The 22,317-nt window shown below is 40.5% G+C and overlaps 1 protein-coding gene across 2 annotated transcripts in view; it reads right to left on the bottom strand.

Annotated features, from left to right (window-relative positions):
- The window catches only part of MYH15 (myosin heavy chain 15), a 121,868-nt gene that overhangs the window by 65,798 nt on the left and 33,753 nt on the right, over positions 1–22,317 (bottom strand). The window contains exons 8-15 of one of the 2 annotated variants that reach the window (XM_070454937.1): positions 20,824–21,000; positions 19,600–19,732; positions 15,900–15,967; positions 15,014–15,101; positions 11,375–11,492; positions 10,343–10,466; positions 9,178–9,314; positions 4,484–4,739 (exon numbers count right to left, since the gene is read on the bottom strand). In XM_070454937.1, coding sequence (XP_070311038.1) covers positions 4,484–4,739; positions 9,178–9,314; positions 10,343–10,466; positions 11,375–11,492; positions 15,014–15,101; positions 15,900–15,967; positions 19,600–19,732; positions 20,824–21,000 — 1,101 coding nt within the window. The remainder of the gene's footprint in view (positions 1–4,483; positions 4,740–9,177; positions 9,315–10,342; positions 10,467–11,374; positions 11,493–15,013; positions 15,102–15,899; positions 15,968–19,599; positions 19,733–20,823; positions 21,001–22,317) is intronic. The other variant, XM_070454938.1, reaches the window with a different exon arrangement.

Raw genomic sequence — 22,317 nt, 5'->3', positions numbered from 1 at the left:
TCCACAGCTGGGTGGTGTTTCTGCTTTGGCTCCATCTCCTCTTTCCTTCTGGAGTTGTTTCTCCACTGATCTCCAGGAGCATATTGGGCACCTACCAACCTGGGGAGCTCATCTTTCAGTGTCCTCTTTTTGCCTTTTCATAATGTTCATGGGGTTCTTAAGGCAGGGATACTGAAGTGGTTTGCCATTCCCTTCTCCAGCAGGCCACATTTTGTCAGAACTCTCCACCATGACCCACCCCTCTCGGGTGGCCCTACACAGCATGGCTCATAGTTCCACTGAGTTAGACAAAGCTAGTCCATGTGATCAGATTGGTTAGTCTTCTGTGATTGTGGCTTTCAGTCTGTCTGCCCTCTGATGGAGAAGGATAAGAAACTTATGAAAGCTTCCTGATGGGAGCGGTTGACTGAGGGGAAAACTGGGTCTTGTTCTGATGCGCCGGGCCACACTCAGTAAATCTTTAATCCAATTTTCTGTTGAAGGGCAGGGCTGTGTTCCCTCCCTGCTATTTGACTTGAGGCCAAACTATGGTGGAGGTGATGAAGATAATGTCACCTCCTTTGAAAGGTCCCAGCATGCACTGCTGCACTCAGTGCCCCCAACCCTGCAGCCGGCTACCACTGGCCCACACGTCTGCCAGAGACTCCTGGACACTCACGGGCCTGTCTGGGTCAGTCTCCTGTGGGGTCTCTGCTCCTTTCTCCTGGGTCCTGGGGCACAAGGCTCTGCTTGTGCCTCCGAGTCTGTTTCCCAGGCCTGTGTAGGGTCTGGCGGCTCTGTGGCGGGTTAACGGCGACCTCCTCCAAGAGTCTGTTTCCCAGGCCTGTGTACGGTCTGGCGGCTCTATGGCGGGTTAATGGCGACCTCCTCCAAGAGTCTGTTTCCCCAGGCCTGTGTAGGGTCTGGCGGCTCTGTGCCAGGCCCTGTGTACGGTCTGGCGGCTCTATGGCAGGTTAATGGCGACCTCCTCCAAGAGTCTGTTTCCCCAGGCCTGTGTAGGGTCTGGCGGCTCTGTGGTGGGTTAATGGCGACCTCCTCCAAGAGTCTGTTTCCCCAGGCCTGTGTAGGGTCTGGCGGCTCTGTGGTGGGTTAACAGCGACCTCCTCCAAGAGTCTGTTTCCCCAGGCCTGTGTACGGTCTGGCGGCTCTGTGGTGGGTTAATGGTGACCTCCTCCAAGAGTCTGTTTCCCCAGGCCTGTGTAGGGTCTGGCGGCTCTGTGGCGGGTTAATGGCGACCTCCTCCAAGAGTCTGTTTCCCCAGGCCTGTGTAGGGTCTGGTGGCTCTGTGGTGGGTTAATGGTGACCTCCTCCAAGAGTCTGTTTCCCAGGCCTGTGTATGGTCTGGCGGCTCTGTGGTGGGTTAACGGCGACCTCCTCCAAGAGTCTGTTTCCCAGGCCTGTGTAGGGTCTGGCGGCTCTGTGGTGGGTTAATGGCGACCTCCTCCAAGAGTCTGTTTCCCCAGGCCTGTGTAGGGTCTGGTGGCTCTGTGGTGGGTTAATGGCGACCTCCTCCAAGAGTGCTTATGCCAGACCCAGGTCTACTGCACCCAGAGCCCCTGCCCCTGCAGCTGTGCACTGCAGACCCGGACCCCACAGGAGACGCTCAGACACAGTTCTGCCTCAGACTTAAATTCAGACTTAAGTTGAAGACAGTAGGGAAAACCATTAGACCATTCGAGTATGACCTAAATCAAATCCCTTATGAGGATACAGTGGAAGTGACAAACAGATTCAAAGGATTATATCTGATAGACAGAGTGCCTAAAGATCTATGGAGAGAGCTTTGTGACACTGTACAGGAGGCAGTGATCAAGACCATCCCCAAGAAAAAGAAATGCAAAAAGGCAAAATGGTTGTCAGGGTAGGCCTTACAAATAGCTGAGAAAATAAGAGAAGGGAAAGGCAAAGGAGAAAAGGAAAGATACACCCATTTGAATACAGAGTTCCAGAGAATAGCAAGGAGAGATAAGAAAGCCTTCCTCAGGGATCAATGCAAAGAAATAGAGGAAACCAATAGACTGGGAAAGACTAGAGAAAATTAGAGATACCAAGGGAACATTTCATGCACAGATGGGCTCAATAAAGGACAGAAATAGTATGGACCTAACAGAAGCAGAAGATACTAAGAAGAGGTGGTAAGAATACAAAGAAGAACTGTACAAAAAATATCTTCACGACCCAGATAATCACAGTGGTGTGATCACTTACCTAGAGCCAGACATCCTGGAATGTGAAGTCAAGTGGGCCTTAGGAAGCATCACTACAAACAAAGCTAGTGGAGGTGATGGAATTCCAGTTGAGCTATTTCAAATCCTAAAAGATAATGCTGTGAATGTGCTACACTCAATATGCCAGCAAATTTGGAAAACTCAGCAGTGACCACAGGATTCGAAAAGGTCAGTTTTCATTCCAATCCCAAAGAAAGGCAATGCCAAAGGATGTTCAAACTACCACACAATTGCACTCATCTCTCAGGCTAGCAAAGTATTGCTCAAAATTCTCCAAGCCAGGCTTCAATAGTATGTGCACCATGAACTTCCAGATGTTCAAGCTGCATTTAGAAAAGGTAGAGGAACCAGAGATTTTTGCCAACATTTGCTAAATCATTGAAAAAGCAAGAGAGTTCCAGAAAAAACATCTAATTTTGCATTATTGACTACACAAAAGCATTTGACTGTATGGATCACAACAAACTGTGGAAAATTCTGAAAGAGACAGGAATACCAGACCACCTGACCTGCCTCCTGAGAAATCCGTAGGTAGGTCAAGAAGCAACAGTTAAAACTAGACATGGAACAACAGATTTGTTTCAAATCAGGAAAGGAGTATGTCAAGGCTGTATATCGTCACCCTGCTTATTTAACTTATATGCAGGGTATATCATGTGAAATGCCCAGCTGGATGAAGCACAAGCTGGAATCAAGACTGCCAGGAGAAATATCAGTAACCTCAGATACAGATATGAGAGCACCCTTATGGCAGAAAGTGAGAAGAACTAAAGAGACTCTTGATGAAAGTGAAAGAGGAAAGCGAAAAAGTTGGCTTAAAACTCAACATTCAGAAAACCAAGATCACGGCATCCAGTCCTATCACTTCATGGCAAATAGATGGGGAAACAGTGGAAACAGTGGCTGACTTTATTTTTTGGGCTCCAAAATCACTGCAGATGGTGACTACAGCCATGAAATTAAAAGATGCTTCTCCTTGGAAGAAAAGCTATGACAAACCTAGACAGCATATTAAAAAGCAGAGACATCACTTTACCAACAAAGGTACATCTAGTCAAAGCTACGGTTTTTCCAGTAGTCTTGTATGAAAGTTAAGAGTTGGACTATAAAGAAAGCTGAGTGCTGAAGAATTGATTCTTTTGAACTGTGGTGTTGGAAAAGACTCTTGAGAGTCCCTTGGACTGCAAGGAGATCCAACCAGTCCATCCTAAAGGAGATCAGTCCTGGGTGTTCATTGGAGGGACTGATGCTGAAGCTGAAACTCCAATACTTTCTCCACCTGATGTGAAGAACTGACTCATTTGAAAAAACCCTGATGCTGGAAAAGAGCGAGGGCAGGAGGAGAAGGGGACGACAGAGGATGAGATGGTTGGATGGCATCATGGACTCAATGGACATGAGTTTGAGTGGACTCTAGGAGTTGGTGATGGACAGGGAAGCCCAGTGTGCTGCAGTCCATGGGGTCGCAAAGAGTAGGACATGACTGAGCGACTAAACTGAACTGAACTGAATGGCACTTCAGCATCATATTGGAGAAAGAGGCTCAGATGCCAAGGCCGAGTTCAGATAATCTTTGATCTGAAGTTTGTTCATCAAGGAAGCAACACGATATTTGTTCAAGACAGAGGTTCTTAATCCTGATGATATCAGAATCCACCATACTGATGATTTGGACCCACACAGGGTCTGTTTAACCCAAATACCTGACATTCAAGTCTAGGCATCTTTCTTTTAATTGCTAACGTTTCACAAATGAGTTTGAGGCAAAGTCGAGGTTGAATACTGCTGTTTTAAGAACTCAAGTCATTGTAATGTTGATTTGGACTGGGGAAGGGCAAATAGGGAGATCAAAATCAGGAAAACCAGTTGGGGCATACTGCAATAATCCTGAAGATCTCAGTAAAGCTTTCCTCAAGACCTACTAAAATCTTTCCTTTTGATTTGCTAATGGGTTTCCTACTACCTACAGAATTTAAATTAAGATCAAGAGCTTTCTGGCTCCCAAGATAGATTTATATGTTTACACAATTAAAATCTATCTAATAAAATCCATCCCCTTTTCAAAGGCATCTTGCCAATGAAATCACTTCACTATAAAACAGGGTGTCTCGTTAAGTGTTTCCATTGTCTGTGTTGGATGAAATCCTATAGTACTAGAAAACCATGTGTCTCTTTTTTTTCAAGCCAACACTGCCTGCCAAACAAGGGAATCTAATTAGAAACTTGATTTGAAGAAGAAATGGTGGGCCACTCACAGCCTGCAGCTGAAGAAGCAGGTCATTCTTTTCCTGGAGGAGGGAGACTTGCTTTGATTTCAGCTCCTCCCTCTGAGATTCTGACTTCTCCAAGGCTTTTTGCAGCTGCACACACTCTTCCTTCAGTCCAGCTCCCTCCTTTCCCATTCCAGCAGATCTAACAAGAGGCTTGATCTCAAAGAAGAGCCTCATCCAAGGCCAGCTCTTCACAGCCATGAAAGCTCTTATGTTCCACTGGATCAAAAGAAGTGCATCCCTAAATCGAGGGTTTGGGAAAAAAAAAGAAAAGCAAGTTAACCTAGACTATAAAAGAGTTATTTTTCAAATTAAGATCCTTAATAAGCACATCTTTTAAGGAGTCATTATAAACTCTCATTAGTCTTCAAAGCACTTCTACATCCAAGCTCTCATTCGATTCTAGCAAAAACTCTTCGAGGGACTTTTGGGGCTAACAATATTGTAGACTAGGTGTCCTGAAAAATGCTTCCACTACAAACATTCTATAATGAGAGGTGACCCTTAAAGAGGGTAAGAAGTATAAAGGGAGCTTTAAAAAAATAGGAGCAAAAAGTGAATGCTTGTGCAGTCTGACCGTCCTCATGGAAAGGGGAAGCCAGGCTTGGTATTGTAGAGTTTTTATTTTTATACCCTTATGGATAAAGAGGCAGGCTGAGATTTTCAAAGAACTTCACTCTTAATGAAAGGGAGGATTTAAAAATTCACCCACTGGCACAGAGAGAAGTCGAAGAGAAGTACATCTGATTTGGTCTGGGCTCAGGGTGAAAAAAAATTTTTTTATACTAGGAATTTTTTTTGAAAATTATGAGCCAGCACCACTCGAGTGTTTGAAGTTTAAATTATACTATCTGATTAGTGCAGAAATACACAAGAAATTAGCATAATCATTTTTTAAACTGGTAATAAATACCCTTTGGGTCCTTGGGGGAAAAATGCAAAAGTGAACGGAAGAAAATATCCTAAAATCAAGCACTAGAGATTTTCTTAAAGTCCCCTTGAAGATTAGCTTACAATTCAAAATTACAAAACACATAGAGAAAAAAATTCAACCATAGGTGAGGGTGGGCACCAGAATAAAAAATTTAATTAAATCCCCAAGAATTTCACATAATGGAACCATCTAATGGAGACCATAGAGTAATTCCTAAAAGTTCTTAAAGACATAATAGAAAGAATTGAAAAACAACAACAAAAGAAGAAAGGAATGAGCCACTATGAAAAAAAGGCAGACAGATTTGAAAGAGGACCACATAAAACGTCTGGCACTGAAAAGTATAGTCATTGAAATAAAATACTCAATGGAAGAATTAAGCAGTTGATTAAACACACTGGAAAAAAATTGAAAAATAAACCCAAGCAAGTAGAAGGAAGGATAGACTAAAGCTGAGATCAGAAACTAATGAACTAGAAAACAAACAAACAAAAAATTTTAAGTCTTTTCATAAACAATTTAAATGCTTTAAAGTATTTAAATTTTTAACTAAAGAAAAATTTTAATTTTCTTCCCTTGTGGCTTAGCTGGTAAAAAATCTGCCTGCAATCTGGGACACCTCGGTTCAATCCCTGGGTTGGGAAGATCCGCTGGAGAAGGGAAAGGCTACCCACTCCAGTATTCTGGCCTGGAGAATCCCATGAACTGTATAGTCCATGGGGTCGCAAAGAGTCAGACACGACTGAGAGACTTTCACTTAAATTTAAGTAATCTAATTAAATAAACATCAGACAAGAATAATCAAGAAAGAGCATAAATAGTATTAGGAATGGTAATACCTAAGAATCCTAAGAATATAATAATCTATGATTATGTTCTAGAAACATAATTGTAGTTATGACAGAGATTAAAAGTTATAATCTAGCAAATTGGAAGATTTTTTTTTAAATGTAAAATCTCTTTTTTTAAAGAAATTGATCTAAACTGATCTAAGAACAAAATCCCAATAGACCTATAACTATTAAATAAATTAAATCAAGTCTGTAAAATCTATAATGAAAGAAATACCAGATCTAGATAGTTTTATAGGCAAATTTTACCAAAAACTCAAAAATAAATAATAAAAATAAATCATGTCATGTTTTGAAAAGAGGAAACACTGACTAAGCCTTTTGTGAGATTAAAGTAACTTTGATTAAAAGTCAGATAAAAGCAGGGGAAACAATTATAGGCCAAACTTATTCATGAACATTGATGCAGAAATACTATAATATTATAACCAATCCCACAATGTATGAAAAAGATATTTCATAGACAAAGTGGATTTAACACTTTTTAATCTACTAATTTAAGACATTTATGAGTTAATGGAGAAAGAGTGAAAGCGTTAGCTGCTCAGACCTGTCTGACTCTTTGCAACCCCATGGACTGCAGCCCACCAGGCTCCTCCGTCCTTGGGATTCTCCAGGCATGAATACTGGAGTGGACTGCCATTCCATCCTCCAGGGAATCTTCCTGACTCAGGGATCAAACCCATGTCTCTGGTGTCTCCTGTACTGGCAAGCAGGTTCTTTACCACTAGCGCCTTCTGGAAAGCCCAACCATGTAATTATTTCATGGATGCAAAAAAAGAATTTAATCATTTCTTGGTAAGCATGATTAACAAAACAAGATGGCACAAATGTCCTCTATACCACATTTCATATCTACAAAGGAAAAAAAACTATGGAAAACATGATATTAAGAGGAAAATTATATCTTCCCCCAAAGTCAGAAATATGACTCAGTTTGGCAAAAGTTTTTGAAATTGGAGTACCGTAAGTTGGTGAGGATCTAGTCATGGGACTTTCATAAACTTCTGGTAAGGAGTAAAATGAGAAGCATTTTGGCAACATCTCATAAAGCTGGAGCTGTGTATAGCCTAAAGCCTAATACTATAATTCAACCTAGAGAAACGCCACTCAAAGTGTGAGCCCTAGCCAACTGCTACCTACATACTATCAGCCATTGCACCAGCATTTTGAGTAACACTACCCTCAAGAAGGGCTTCCCTTATAGCTCAGTTGGAAAAGAATCTGCCTGCAATGCAGGAGATCCGGGTTCAATCCCTGGGTTTGGAAGATCCCCTGTAGAAGGAAATGGCAACCCACTCCAGTATTCTTGCCTGGAGAATTTCATGGACGGAGGAGCCTGGTGGGCTACCGTCCATGGGTCGCAAGAGTTGGACACAACTTAGCAACTAAACCACCACCACCACCACCCCCCTCAAGAGACTCTTGCATACATGCAAGAGGAGACATTTACAAAAATATCACTGCAGAACTGTTTGTAATATAAAAAATTATAAATAAGGTTACTTGAGCTGCCAAGTGGATAAATAAATTGTAGTATATTCATGCAACAGAATAATGTCCAACAGTTAAGATCAATGATCTAGCCATAGATTTATCAATATCAACTAATTTCAAAACTAGTACTGAGTGTAAAGAACAAATTTTAAGATAATACACACACAATATTTCCATGGAGACTAAGAACTTGCAGAATCATGTAACCTTTTAAGGATATCTGCATATCTCTGTAGAACTTGGATCAAGGGAGAAATACACAAGGGACTTCAACTGTGTCTGTTAATTTATTTTTCAAAATATATTGTGAGTAACTACAGAAAAATGTTACATCTTTTTATGCTTTATATGTGAAACATGAATGAAACAGAGTGACAAACACAAATTCAGGATCTGGGGAGCTAGGAATAGGACCTGGATCAAGGAAGAAATACATGAAAGGCTTCTACTTTGTCTACTAATTTAATTATTTATTTTTAAGTTGTGCGGAATCACAGAGAAAATATTAAGAATTGATATACTTTGATGACAGCTCCATGAGTACACATTATAGTATTTTCTCTATTTTTTTGTGTTTGAAATATTTCATAATAATTCTTTTAAAGTCATTCTGTGATTTAGACAGGATGGATAATAAATACCTCATTTTAGAGACAAAAGAGGTAAACTGAGAGAATTAAGATTCTCATACAAGTTTACAAAACATGTCACAGAAGTCATATATCCTGATCCCTGAACTGTCATAAACTCCCATACCATACTGGATACTATATGAGAGTCATGGAAAACTCCTAGGAGATGTCTCTCTGAAATCTCTGATAATGTAATGGTATCTTTCTTCTTTGGGGGAAACAGAAAGAATTAACAACTGTCAAGTAAGCAACTCACACCAAGACCTGTGGACATACCTACAGTAAAAAGTGAATATGACAACCCCAGGACCCCTTTGTTCGGAGCTTGCTTTTCCATCATTCTATTAAAGGATTAAGAAAACCTACACTCCCTGACCCAGGTCAGAAAGCCTGCCTGCCTCATGGCAAACCTCCCCACAGAGTGGCTGGGAGACGCCCGCCAGCCCGTCTGGGCCTGCTTCTGGTTTGAGTTACGAGTCACACCACTCTCAGAGAGCCAGACTCTGCCAACTACAAAGAATGCCTCCGAAGGGAAGACTGGAAGCAATGCAAGAAGTATCTGAATGATGCTTATTCTTGTGAGGGTAAGAAAAGCCATTTGTGCTCTGTTTGGTGTTCCATCATTCAAAAATTTTCACATTAGGCCCAGGCTAAGCAAAGGTGGCAGAGCTCTGCACCCTGACTCCTCACTGTAAGGCAGTGAGAAGGTGCCTCGACTAGGCACACTGCTGCTCTAGCAGGGGCGTGCAGGGCCAGACATCATACCTCTCTTCCAGGGTCCTTTGGAATTTGGTTTGCATCAGTCTTCCCCGCACTCTGGCTTGGAGCGATGTGAAGACTTTAGATAATCTCTCATCTCTCATGGCTTCCAGTTTGTCCAGAAGGCCAGTTTTTAAAAGCACCTAAAAGAAATGTCAGATGTCATATAGCCCAGCAATCCCACTGCTGGGCATATTCTCTGAGAAAACCATAATTGAAAAAGACACATGGATCCCAGTGTTCATCACAGCACTATTTATAATAGGTAGAACATGGAAGCAGCCTAGATGTCTGCCGACAGAGAGATGAATAAAGAAGTTGTACACAAGGGAATATTACTCAGACATAAAAAGGAATGTATTTGACTCAGTTCTAATGAGGGGTATGAACTTAGAGCCTATTATACAGAGTGAAGTTAAGTCAGAAAGAGAAAGACAAATATCGTATTTTAATGCATATATGTGGAATCTAGAAAGATGGAACTGATGAACCCATCTGTAGGCAGCAATGGAGATGCAGACAGAGAATAGACTTGTGGACACAGTGGGGGCAAGGAGAGGGTGGGCTGAATTGAGAGAGTCGACTGAAACACATACATGACCACACATAAAATTAGACAGCCAAGGGAAGCTTGCTGTGTGCTGCAGGAAGTTCAAACCCTGTGCCCTGTGACAGTCTAGAGGCGCGGGACGGGGTAGGAGGCGGGAGAGAGCTTCAAGGAGGCGACACATACATGTGCGTGTTCAGTCACTGGGTCGTGTCTGACACTTTGCCACCCCATGGACTTGCAGCACACCAGGCTTCCTGAGTTTACTCAAATCCGTGTCCATTGAGTGATACGATCTACCTGCATATGCCTGTGGCCAATTCACATTGATATACGGCAGAAACCAACACAATGTTGTAAAGCAATTATCCTCCAATTAAAAATAAACATATAAAACTGATAGAGCAAAAAACTGTAATCAAGGCTACGTTTCAAAAAACATTGACTTTCGAATTTTCTCTCTCAACATAGCCAAAGTTTTCACTCTCACCAGAGTTCTATTTGTATTATTTGTGGTCACAAGAGCTGTAAAAGCCTTGTAATTGCATTTTCATGGGTATTTTAAGATATACAGACCTTCCTCCCACTCTTTTCCAAATGCATTCTTTGTGGCTCTCTGGTTACCTTGGTGATTCCAAAGCGGTACTGGGTGCGGCCTGCCTCTAAGGAGCCAAGTAATTCTTTGGCTCCTTCTCTGATGCTTGCAAACTTGCTCTTTGGAAAGGCCCTTGGGTTCAGAATGTAGTACCTAATTTAAGTGAAGAATAAATCCTGAGGTCAGGGGTGCAAATAAAGAATAATTTGGACAAGTAAGGCAAAGGGAAGTGTGTATATATATATATATAAACTTCCACTTCTCCTATCAATATGTTCAATTTCCACAAAACTCTTGGCAATAATAATGAGGATACAAGCAATAATTCCTTCCTTTGGTATAATAGTTTAGACTTCTCACAGTGCTGTCGAGACCACCTCACTTGGTTTTATGCTCAGAGGAAGGAGGGAGAGAGCGGAGTAGGGGTCAGGGGAAAGAGGAAGAGACAGGCTTAAGTCTCTACTGTACAGATAAGGACACTAAGAAGCAGACACATTGAGGAACTTTTCCAGGATTCCCGCGTCCTAATGGTGAGTTGGTGGAAAGCTAGAAATATGCTTCTTAACACTGACACAGGTACTCTTTCTACTTCACTATACTTTGCTCAGATTTGCTTGATGACTTATAATTGGCACTTTTAGAATTCAGGAAATAGAAAGCAAAAATGCCTCTCTTGCCTCCTGCCGCACACCCTGCTGGCTTTCTGCCTCTCACAGGCTCTGCTAGGAAAGAAACAGCCCGCTTGGATGGCAGCTACGATTAAGTACCTACAACATTTCAGAGATTCAATTCGGCCTCCGTATCATTCTTCTCTATATATTTCTTCTATATGTGGGTCTATTATCCAGTAATAGAGATTTAAGGATATTACAGCTACATGGATGTTGGATTTAAGGGGAAATAATAATGGAACTCTGTCATCATATATCTCGCCACCACCAAAACACATCGATCTGTAGTCTGGAGGATATCCGCCAAACAAACAATGCATGTCTAAGCACTCAGAAAGAAAAGGGGGGAAAAATGCTCCAGGCTTCTTGAATCCCAGGATGTATGTTTACCTTTGCTTAAAATCAGCATACAGCAGGCGGTGTGGAAAACCTTCACGGCATATCGTGATCCCTTCTAAGACACCATTACAGCGCAGCTGCTGTAGAACCAAATAAGGGTCCATTACACCTGAGGAAAGAGGTTCACCATGAGTCCGTGTCTAAAATGATGATTACCCGACATTTTGTTCTAGCTGCTGCATCTTCGGTTAAGAGAGTCTGAATCTGGTGTTCTCTACATGATAGTTAAAAGGCTTCATTCAGTCTCAGCCTGATGGCTCTCAAAGTCCCCACCTATAATGTAGGAGTCTCCGAATAGGATTTACCTGGGATGAATCCTTTAGTTCATAGTTAGTCAAGATTGTATAAGCAAATACTCCTAGAAGGTGAAAAGATACAATTTTCTCCTAATGTAAATGGCTGGTATGATATCCATTTGCCAGTCAAAAACCAACTAGAATGGGGATAAAACACAAAAGAGAACTGGCACCTCCAAGTAGGAAGGGGAAGGGGTTACAAGAAGGGAGAATACACACAAAGGGGAAGGTAAGCACAGCCACAAAATTCTGTTTACCACTTTGCATTTGGGAAGACCTGGCCACACCCAGCCTACATTCTCTTCTGCTGATCCTGAGAAAACCCAGGTTGTGTTCTAAACTATAAGCCTTCTCCTAGTGCCCCTTCGTTCCTGAGATGAAGCCCACAAGAGCCGCAGCTGCAGTCTCTGATAGAAGCCTTTGAAACGCCAACCAATAAGCCGCTGTACCCGGCTCTCAGTAAGGCATCTGGAAGAAGCCAAATGGCACTCTCCTAACAAAGACCTGCTAGAGTGTTCCAAGGAAAATGGGAATGAGATGATTTTCTGCTTCTGCCCAGGGTCACAGAAATAAACAGTAAGCCATACATCCATAGTCCTGTATTCCCATCCCTGTCACAGACAGAAACAGATCATCTGTGAGGAGTGGAAGCTGAGTTCTGTGACACAATAGCATCAGGCATGCTTATTCCCTTTGAGGACATATGAAGAACTGTTCAGAATAGATCATGAAGCTTTTCTTACGACTTTGTCTTAAGAATTAAAAAAAAAAAAAACCTGCTGAAATCAGAGTTGGCTCGATGGGAGGCAACTCTAATAGGTAACAGAATTGCTTCAAAATAGAGGCAGCTAATTAGATTCCTTGCTAGATGGAAGCAGTGTCCCTAGATGCATTCAGAAACCTAGCTGATGAGAAATGACAAGGCAAAAAACATACAGCGTGCATGAACATGAAGTGTTTGCATTGCAAAAACTCAAACTACAGCGTCACTGTTTAGCATCACACTTTCCCCAAAGAGGTCACAGACTGTCAAGATTGGGGTCTTAACTTACAGGACGTTAACAATGCAAGGTTTTACAGAACCTCAGAAATCAGGATCAGCAACATCTGGCTACCTAATCCGAGGCTGATCAGCGCTCTAACTGAAGACAGTACGTGCTTGTCACATGCACAACTCCGAGGCTGACAGCCTCCGACCAAGCTCTATAAAAGCCAGTAATTCAAAAGAGAAGGCTGGGGATCTTCAAATCCAAGAAGTAAGGAAAGCAATCCCTATAATTAATATCTGAAAAAACTTTGCTTTGTTAATTAAAACATAAATAATTCACCACCACCTACGTATCTCATCACCCCACCTCAGCACTATCCATTCATTAAAAGGTATCCACTACAAAAGCCCAGAAAGTGTCCACTGATGGATGAACAGCTAAAAAAGATGTGATATGTGTATAATGGAATATTATTCAGTCATATAAAAGGAAGATATCCTGCCATGTATGAAAACATAAAAGGACCTTGAGGTCATTATGCTAAACAAAATAAGCCAGACAGAGAAAGACAAATACCATAGGATCTCATTTAGGATTCTAGATATTTTCATCCTAAAATGTCTTCACTGAAAACATTCTTGCCACTAGTATTTTCATTGCATAGCTAATTGGTCATGCAAGCAATTTTGCCATAAAAGATAAAGTAACTGGCTTCAAATGGCTGACAGTTTGGCTTCATTTCTCATTGACACAGTATTCTCATTCTCACATTACATGAATCTGAAAGAGGCCGAGGGCCTCCACAGCGCAGAGTTGAACCCACATTTTCCATAGAACTTGGAACATCTACCAACAGACATGTGACAATATGCCAAGAACAAATAGTAGTGTGGAAAGCTTTCACAACATGACACAAAGCTGAGTTACAAATATCTATTTTAGTACTTGTATTTAGTCACACCTCTCTCACTGAGGGAAGAAACTTTGTAAAAAAGAAAAAGTGTAGTGCAGAACAAAAAGATGGATCAAAAGCCAAAAAACAATGTTTAATGAACTATGAACAAAGACGTGGAAGATAAATGGTTAGGTTCAACCCACAAAGTAATATCAGTTGTGTATGCAGTATTGCCTTGAATCTATACACATTTTAGGTACATTCAAATATTCCATATTTCACAATAAAATGTTTTTAATTTTGTTATTTATTTTTCATGTTTAATTATATTCTTTTAACGTCCCTTTTTTATTTTTTTTTGTTGTTTTATCTTTTATGACAAAATTCCTTGCGGCTAATTAGTTCTGTGGGTGAGAGTTTGCTGCAAAAATGCCTGGGCAAAGATGTTAGTAACAAAGATGCTTATGGTGAAAATGTCACTCGCTTATACATGGAATCTTTAAAAAACAAACAAACAAATGCATAAAAAAATAGATTCAATTTTGGGGTTACCAGAAGTGGGGTAGGGGAGGGGAAACTGGATGAAAGGTCATCAAAAGGTGTGAGCTTCCATTTTTAAGATAAATAAGTCTTATGGGTGTAATGTGCACCATGATCACTATAGTTAACACTGCAGTATGGTATACTGAAAATTATTCAGAGAGTAAATCCTAAGAGTTCTCATCACAAGGAAGTGTTTTTCTCTTTGTTTTGAATCTATAAGAGATGATGGATGTTAAACCTATAATCATTTCATAAGGTATACAAGGCAAACCATTATGCTGTATACTTTAAATTTATAAGTGCTGTGTGTTAATTATATCTCAATAAAAGAGAAGAAAAAAATAAAACATTTAAAAAAAAGTATCTACTGCCCAGAAGTACATAACTAAAGACATGGGTACTATTAAGGAGAGGGAAGATATTAGTATGATGAAGTAAGACTAGAGGGAGTTCTTAACAATTAGAAATGGATTTAGAATCTCTCTTTATGGTCAATTTAGATAATTTAGACCAAATGATTTTCTTTTTGCTGAAATATCCACCTTAATCCCCCAATTGATTATTCAATTCTTTTTTTTTTTTCATACTTTGCCCTGTAGACAATGGCATAGAAGCTCATTCACATTTTAGCATGAAATTCGAGGAGGAATTTAAATGATAATATCAAGTATTCTAATGTTACCCAATTGAGTCTGCTTTGTGAAATCCTTCTGCATGTCCACCTGAATCTTAATTCAAAGGCAATCTTGAGGAAGTTTTGAAAAACTCACTTTTAATGTATTTTAGTTTTTCTTTATGAAAATCTACCCTTATATAAAAGAGACTGGTGAATGCTTCTTTAAAAGACATTCAACATAGCTTAAATCAAAATAATTTCCTAGTGTGGATTACAAAGAAATCTACTTACCTGGTGTTTTGTTCACATTGGGATTTATGCATCTCACAAAATGAAGTGCAGTTGATTTCAGGTTAGTCATTAATTTATTCAGGTTTTCCTAAAATGGAGAACATAGCCAACACAAAATCACTTAGAAATCACTAAAAAGACCAATCCACCTCACAGAGTCTCCATGATGATCAACTTAATCTTAAAGCCAGATACAAACCAACAATGAAATAATGAATTCAACATTTTTCCCTGCTTATCAAAATACATTATTTTCTTCCTATGACAAGTCAATATTTATCTAACTGTTCTGTTGTGAATCATATCTACCTGTTTTAAATTTGATAGCAATAATTTATGGAAGTGCAATAAAATAACTTGAAGAAAGAAATTGTTTCTCAAGTATTCTGTCTGGAAACATTTTATCTTCATCTGAAAGCAGAATCTGAGATGGAGCTTCTGGTTCAAGAGATTTATCTGGAGAAGGAGGGACGCCAAGCAGGGCAGGGGCAGAAAAAACCAATGGCCTGGACGCAGCTTAGTCTGAGTCCTGCAGAAGTTCCGCGCACAAATGCACCAATTATACTACAGTTGGTATCTCCCTGAGGCAAGGGAGGGACCGAAGTCTGCAGGGGCAGGGAAGGAGATAGCTTCCCAGCAACTGTGAGTTGTTATGAGCCTATACTTTCATCAGTGGTAAGACGAGTGCCAGGCTGATAAATGAGATCTAAGTAGGAGAAAAACATTGTCCACTAAAATCCATAAATACCAAGATAATATTCTACTTTTCCAACTTGCTTAACTTCAGATACTTTATCCTTATATGAAGATGTAAAATTACAAATAAGTAATAACATATGCAGATTGTGAAGTAGCTAAAATATGAACAGATACAATTAAAAATTACTTTATGCAGAGATGCAACCATTTGGAATGAAGCTCCTTTCTTGCGTTTCTTCTCCCCAAACTGTAGAGCTAAAAAAAGAAGAAAAAAAGTACAAAAAGGCTCCTTTTCGTCACATATCAAACCCTGGTGATAAAAGCATAAATGTGTCAAAGTTCCAGAAGCAATAAGGCAATGTCTACAAAAGCTTTAAAAATATTTATGTCTTAACACAAAGTCTATTTCTGGTGCTTTTTCTCAAAGAAATATCAGGCAACTGTGCAAAGATACTCACTGAAGCATTATTTAGTCATTATAAAAAAATTAAGCAAAAATTTAAATGTCAACAATAGGAGATTGGTTAGTTAAAGTATAAAAAAAGAGCATGCATATGATGAAACACTGTGATCTTTTAAAATGATGATGCAGATACATATTACTGACCTGGAAAGATTTCTAGGATTTATTTTGAGAGGGAAAAATTAGGTTACAAAATATCTGTATATTATGATCTTAAGTGTGTGTGTGTATATGTGTGTGTGTGTGTGTGTGTGTGTGTGTGTGTGTGTGTGTGTGTAGTTGTATTATGGCTGACTACATACATAATAAACGCTGGGTACAGTGTATACTAAAATGTTAGCCATTGTTATCTCTGTGACATTATAGGTAACCTTTATTTTCCTCTTTTTAGTTTCTCCATATTGTCTTTGGGGCAACACTCATGCATTATTTTTGTAATTTGTAAAAAACAATCCATTCCCATTTTCTTGAAGCAAACAAATCTATGCTAAGCCAAACTGTTTTACAAACATTTGTGTAGTGCTAATTCATTAAGATGTACAAAACCCATAGGCAATTTGGAAAAAATGGGCCAGCTAACAACATAAAAAACTGAAAAAATACTCTCTAGCTGGAGCAGCAGCTGAGGCAAGGATCATAGTTTAATCACTGATGTCCTCTTGACATGTTCCACGCCCTCTAAGGGAATCACTTGACTTCTTCATACTTTCACTTTTTACCCAGGGAAAGGGAACGCTGCTGCCTCCCATTTATTGTTTTAAAGAATTGTAGCTGATTTACAGTACTTGGATTCTCCAGAAGAAAGTATGGTTATTATGAGTAATTCAGTGTTTGGATGAGTCAGAAACTTGGAGGCAAGTGTTTTCCAGGGGTCTTAAAAGAATTATGAAAAAGGATATTCTGGACAACTCTTGTCTTCTAGTTCAAAGAACACAGCACACCCTGAAGAGTCAGAAGATAATTTCCTCTCTCAAACCACTCTCTGATTTCTTATGATCAGAGAATTACTCATCTGCGAGCCATATATTTACATGGTCACTATTTACCAAACTTCTCAGAGGTATTTTAGAAGCTATTAGAATCAGGCAAATGCACTGCCTGCAGATTTTCAGGGTCCAAATACAATAGCTGCCATTTCTCAATCTCCTCTTGAGGTGGGCCCACGGGATTTCAGACATGCTCCTAAATTACGTCATCATGTGCTTTCAGAGCCGGGAAGTGCTAAATTTCTCCATTCCCTGACCAAGTTGATCAGGAGTCCCACACAGGTGACAGGGCACACCTACTGAAGCTGGAAGTAAGACAAGAGGAGGGTGAGGACATCAGAAAGGGTGAGGACATCAGAAAATGAGAGGACACACCACACTTAAAGAACACGTGGCCACGTTGCCGCAAGGGCATTTGAAACATGGTTGGCCAGATTTTATTGTTGCTGCTATTCAGTTGTGCAGTTGTGTCTGAGTCTCTGCAACCCCATGGACTGCACCACACCAGGCTTCCCTGTCCTTCACCATCTCCCGGAGCTTGCACAAACTCATGTCCATCGAGTAGGTGATACCATCCAACCATCTTGTCATCTGTTGTCCCCTTCTCCTTCTGCCCTCAATCTTTCCCAGCATCAGGGTCTTTTATAATTGGCCGACTCTTCGCATCAGGTGGCCAAAGTATTGGAGCTTCAGCTTCAGCATCAGTCCTTCTAATGAATATTCAGGATTGATTTCCTTTAGGATTGACTGGTTTGATCTCCTTACAGCCCAAGCGACTCTCAAGAATCTTCAATATCACAGCTCAAAAGCATCAATTCTTTTTTCAAAAGGGCATCTAAAACAAGGTTGGCCAGATGTTTTTTTTCCCCATAATTTCCATTTTTCAAAAGAAAAAGGAAATACAAGTGTGTACATCTGATTTTTTAAACCAGTGTAGACCAACCATGTTTGAATTCTAGGTTCTGCTCAGGGGCTGCCAGTTTGGACTTTTGCTACGAACCATGGTGCGCTTCCCCCTGCCGCAGGCAGTAGCCCAGCTGTGAGGCTGATGGCAGCAACCTGGCCTTTGTGTCCTCAAAGGCTTTGTCTCACGCTGCAGAAGTCTGAATCAGATCCTGAATCCAGAGAGTCTGTCCATCTCTCTGCTTTGTTTCCAGAAGATAGTGAGAGTGAAATAGGCATGAGGCTAGTAGGCACAAGTTCTGTTTCTGACCTCAGCTTTGCCATTTGGTAGTGTTAAATCAATGAAGCAAGCAGGCCGTCAGACTAAGGTGCTCCAATGCTGTGGCAGCCTGTGTAAGCAAACCAAACTCTATGCCTGTGAGAGTCTCAAGGTTACAAAATTGAAACTAAGGACAGCCAATCACAAACAGCCACGTGGGCTTTAGATACAGCTAATCACTAGTATCCTCAAATCACTCCACCTTTTCTCTATAAAAGTCTCTCCTTGAGCTCCTGTGGGTGGAATGCCCTTAACCCATTCTGGTTTGGTGCTGCCCAATTCAAATTGTTTTTTGCTCAAATAAACTCTTAAAAATTTTTAATATGCCTGGGTTTGTCTTTCAAACGTAGATTTGTGAAATCTGGGGGTGTTATTTAATTCTTCTGTATTTGCTCCTGTAAGATAGGGAGAGATTTCCTGGAAAGAATCATGACCAGGATTGAGTAAGATAACGTATCTAGAAGTGTTTGGAAACTACTGTTGTTGTTTGTTGTTTAATCACTAAGTCCTGTCAAATTCTTTTGCAACCCCATGAGCGGCAATCTGTCAGGCTCCTCCATGCATAGGATTTTCCAGGCAAGAATACTAGAGTGGGTTGCCATTTCCTTCTCCAAGGGATCGTCCCAATCCAGGGATTGAACCCACATGTCCTGCGTTGGCACGCACATTCTTTACCACTAAGCTACTTGGGAAGCCTTAGTTTGTAAATTACAAACTACTAAATAAGATTAGTTATTAGTTGGTCAGCAAGTATTTATGGAGTGCCTGCTAAACAGGCATCTGTTACATGCTTGAGGCCATACTTGAACAAGTGAGACATAATCTCTGCCCTCATGAAGCCCATAAAAATCCTATTACTGCAATATAAAGGCACTATGAAGGAGAATTCCAAGATATTTGGGGCATATGTATTAAAGGAGCTTGTTATTTCCCCAAAACCATTCATCAAAACATGGTTTGCTGCTCTCTTTGCAACTTGGTTGAGTAGAAGATAAAAACAGGCTGGAGCAGTCTCCTTGAAATCTGTCTACCTTAGAGCACCGTTTCCCCGAAGAACCACCAGCCAGAGGACAGAAAGGCTAATAAGAGGGGATGACTCAGGCCACGGGGAGCAGACACACATCTCTCAGGAAAGAAGCCAGGATTTTTATAAGCTCTGAGGCAGACGTGGGTTCCATTCTAAGGCTGAAAAATTGAGGAAGATTGTTTGACTCACCAGTGTTGGTACTGATGTAATTTTCAAAAAGGTTTGCCAGGAGTCTGTTGGATGACTTCTGAAATATAGCCACCACTGTTTCATTAAGAAAGTCTTTGTTCTTTTCAAGCCAGCCACTGATGTTATAAGGCACCTTTGGAAAGGCATGCAGTTCAGGTAACAAAAAAGGAGAATGTGTAAGTTCCTTAGCAAATTATGTAATTCTTTTAAAAAAATCATACATTGTGTATGTCATTTGAATTTAAATCAGTTTAATGTAACAGTACAGAATAAATACTCCAGAAACCCATGTGCAACCAAAAGAGCTTCTCAGGCTTTACCATTTACACTGTGGAAGGAAAGGAAGCGAAAGGGAGGGAGGGGTGGGAAGAAGAAGCAGGGAGAGAGAGGAACACGAGGCCAGAGCAGGTGGAAGGAACCGACGGCGTTTCCAGGACAATTCACATCAGCCCTCCTTGACACAGGAGAAAACGGATGGAATGAAACAACTGCCTCTGACACAAGGTGAGCCCTCCACAAACGTTACAGCATTTCACTGTACGTATTATTATACTTAATATTCAAGGATATCAAAGAAGAGAGTTACAAACATATCTACATAAAATTGGCAGGTCATTTTTAGGTCGAGCATTATTTTATCCTTTATCAGTTCTCTTTGTTCCACCCAGAATCACTGCCCAGAATCATAAAAGCAGAATGAAAAGGCATGAGCACACACACGTATGTGAACACACACACACACACACACACCCCCGGGGGGAAATGGGGTGAGGGAGTGAGGGGCATTAGGAATCTTTGTTGGTCAGAGTTTAGAGACCATTACCTCATAGTCACTCTTTGTGAGAGAATGAAAAAAAAAAAACTTCAGTAAAAAGATCAGTTGAAATCACTCATTCACACAATGTGCAGTTGAAAGAAAGGATGAATAAGGAAAAGCCCATGCCTTTGATGGTCTCCGAGACTTTCTGAAATGGTCTTACTTTGAATTGGGTGAGAGAGTATATTTTTGAAATTTTTGACCTCTGTTATTATAGTATGGTGTTTCATCTAAGTACTAAGAGTCTACACCAACTTTTTGGGGGAACTGAGATTTATTTTGTTCATCTCTTCATTTAATCTAAACTTTACTGATATATTTACTTATATTTTATCTGAAGATTTGGGCTGAGTACATTTGAAATAGAGGCAAGATAATTCAGGACTGAGGGTCTAGAAGTAACTTACCACTCCTGCATAATGGACAAGTTCAAAGTGAGCTTCATATTTCTTGTCAGGCTTGGGCTTCTGGAAATGAACAGACTTTCCAAAATGGTTGTCAAAAAGTTTGGTCTTGAAAGTCACATCTGTAGCCTGATGAAACATACATTCTTCTTCGAGGATGGAAAAGATGCCCATTGGCTGCTTGGAGATACAGATGAACAGTAGATGAAAAAACAAACCAAAAAAAGATACTAATAAACAGTATTTTCACTAGGGGATGAGTATAAATTCTTTCCCACAAACCTAATTGGTTGACAAGGGATCTTCACTACACATAACTAGACCATAATTCACTCAACAAATATTTATTAAATATCTACTAAGCGCTAGGCATCAGCAGGAACTGTCAATGCGGTCGTGAGCCACATACACAAAGCATCTGTCCTCGGGGTGTTTACCTTTCAGTGGAGCTGACCGACAATGGACAGATAAACACTAAATAAATAATTTAGTTTCCTATAAGCACCCTGAAGAAATCATGCAAAGTAAAGAGAGAGAGAACGACAGAGGCTATGTGAGAACTCTTTTAGTAGGAGAGTTCAGTAAAACCTTGTGATCTGAGAAGACATGTATACAAGTACTCTGGGCAGAAGAATGAAGAGTGCAGAGGCGCTGAGGCAGGGGCACTCTTAGCAGGTTTGAGGTCCTGCCAAAGACAAGGGTGGACTGCGCAGGACTGGTCGGAGATAGCACGTGGAAGGAGAGGCACGTGGTGCTGGAACCTAGAGGCTTTCCAGGCCATGGTAAGACATTTGGATTTAATTTTAAAATGAGAGGCCTTTGGAGATTTTTTACAATAAAGTGATTATGATTTAATTAACACCTAAAAAGGATTATTTGTTTTGGTTGGCAAAGAAAAGCCTATCGGCCAATTCTGACTGTTGTCTCTATTGGAAAGCCAGTGAACTAAAAATGGTATTTACATTTATAAAGGGTTATTTAAAAAAGCAAACAAGAAAGGATAGGTGATAGGAAATTGAGGGCCCAGTCAGCAACCTTTGTCTCTTAAGGGCCTTACAGTAAAGCTCTTAGATTTGTGGGCCATAGAGTCTCTGTTGCTCCCTGCCATCAACTCAGCCATTTCAATCCCGAAAGCAGCAACTGACAATATGTACATAAGATGATTGTGATGATGTTGCATTCAAACTTTACTTCCAAAAACAGGCTTCAAGGCTGGATTTGGCCTGCAGGGCCATAATTTGCTGACCCCTGATCTAAACAAGTGATAGTGTTAGAGACGGTGGACGGTCACTGAAACGTGATGTGGGTGTTAGTAGAGCTGGGCCACAACTTGCTGATGGATAGAATGCGGGGTGTAGTAGAAAGAGGAGGGATGACTGCCGGTTTTGGTTTGAGCAAATGGGTGGTGGACGTTGCCATGTTTGGTGAGGGAAAGATCAAGGATTCCTATATTTGCAAATCTACTTGTGTGTTTATATGGTCATTTATCTCCACAGA

This window comes from Odocoileus virginianus, chromosome 25, assembly GCF_023699985.2.
Source record: "Odocoileus virginianus isolate 20LAN1187 ecotype Illinois chromosome 25, Ovbor_1.2, whole genome shotgun sequence".
Classification (NCBI taxonomy): domain Eukaryota; kingdom Metazoa; phylum Chordata; class Mammalia; order Artiodactyla; family Cervidae; genus Odocoileus; species Odocoileus virginianus.
The sequence above is the reverse complement of the archived record's forward strand: the minus strand, read 5'-3'. Positions and strand labels throughout refer to the sequence as shown.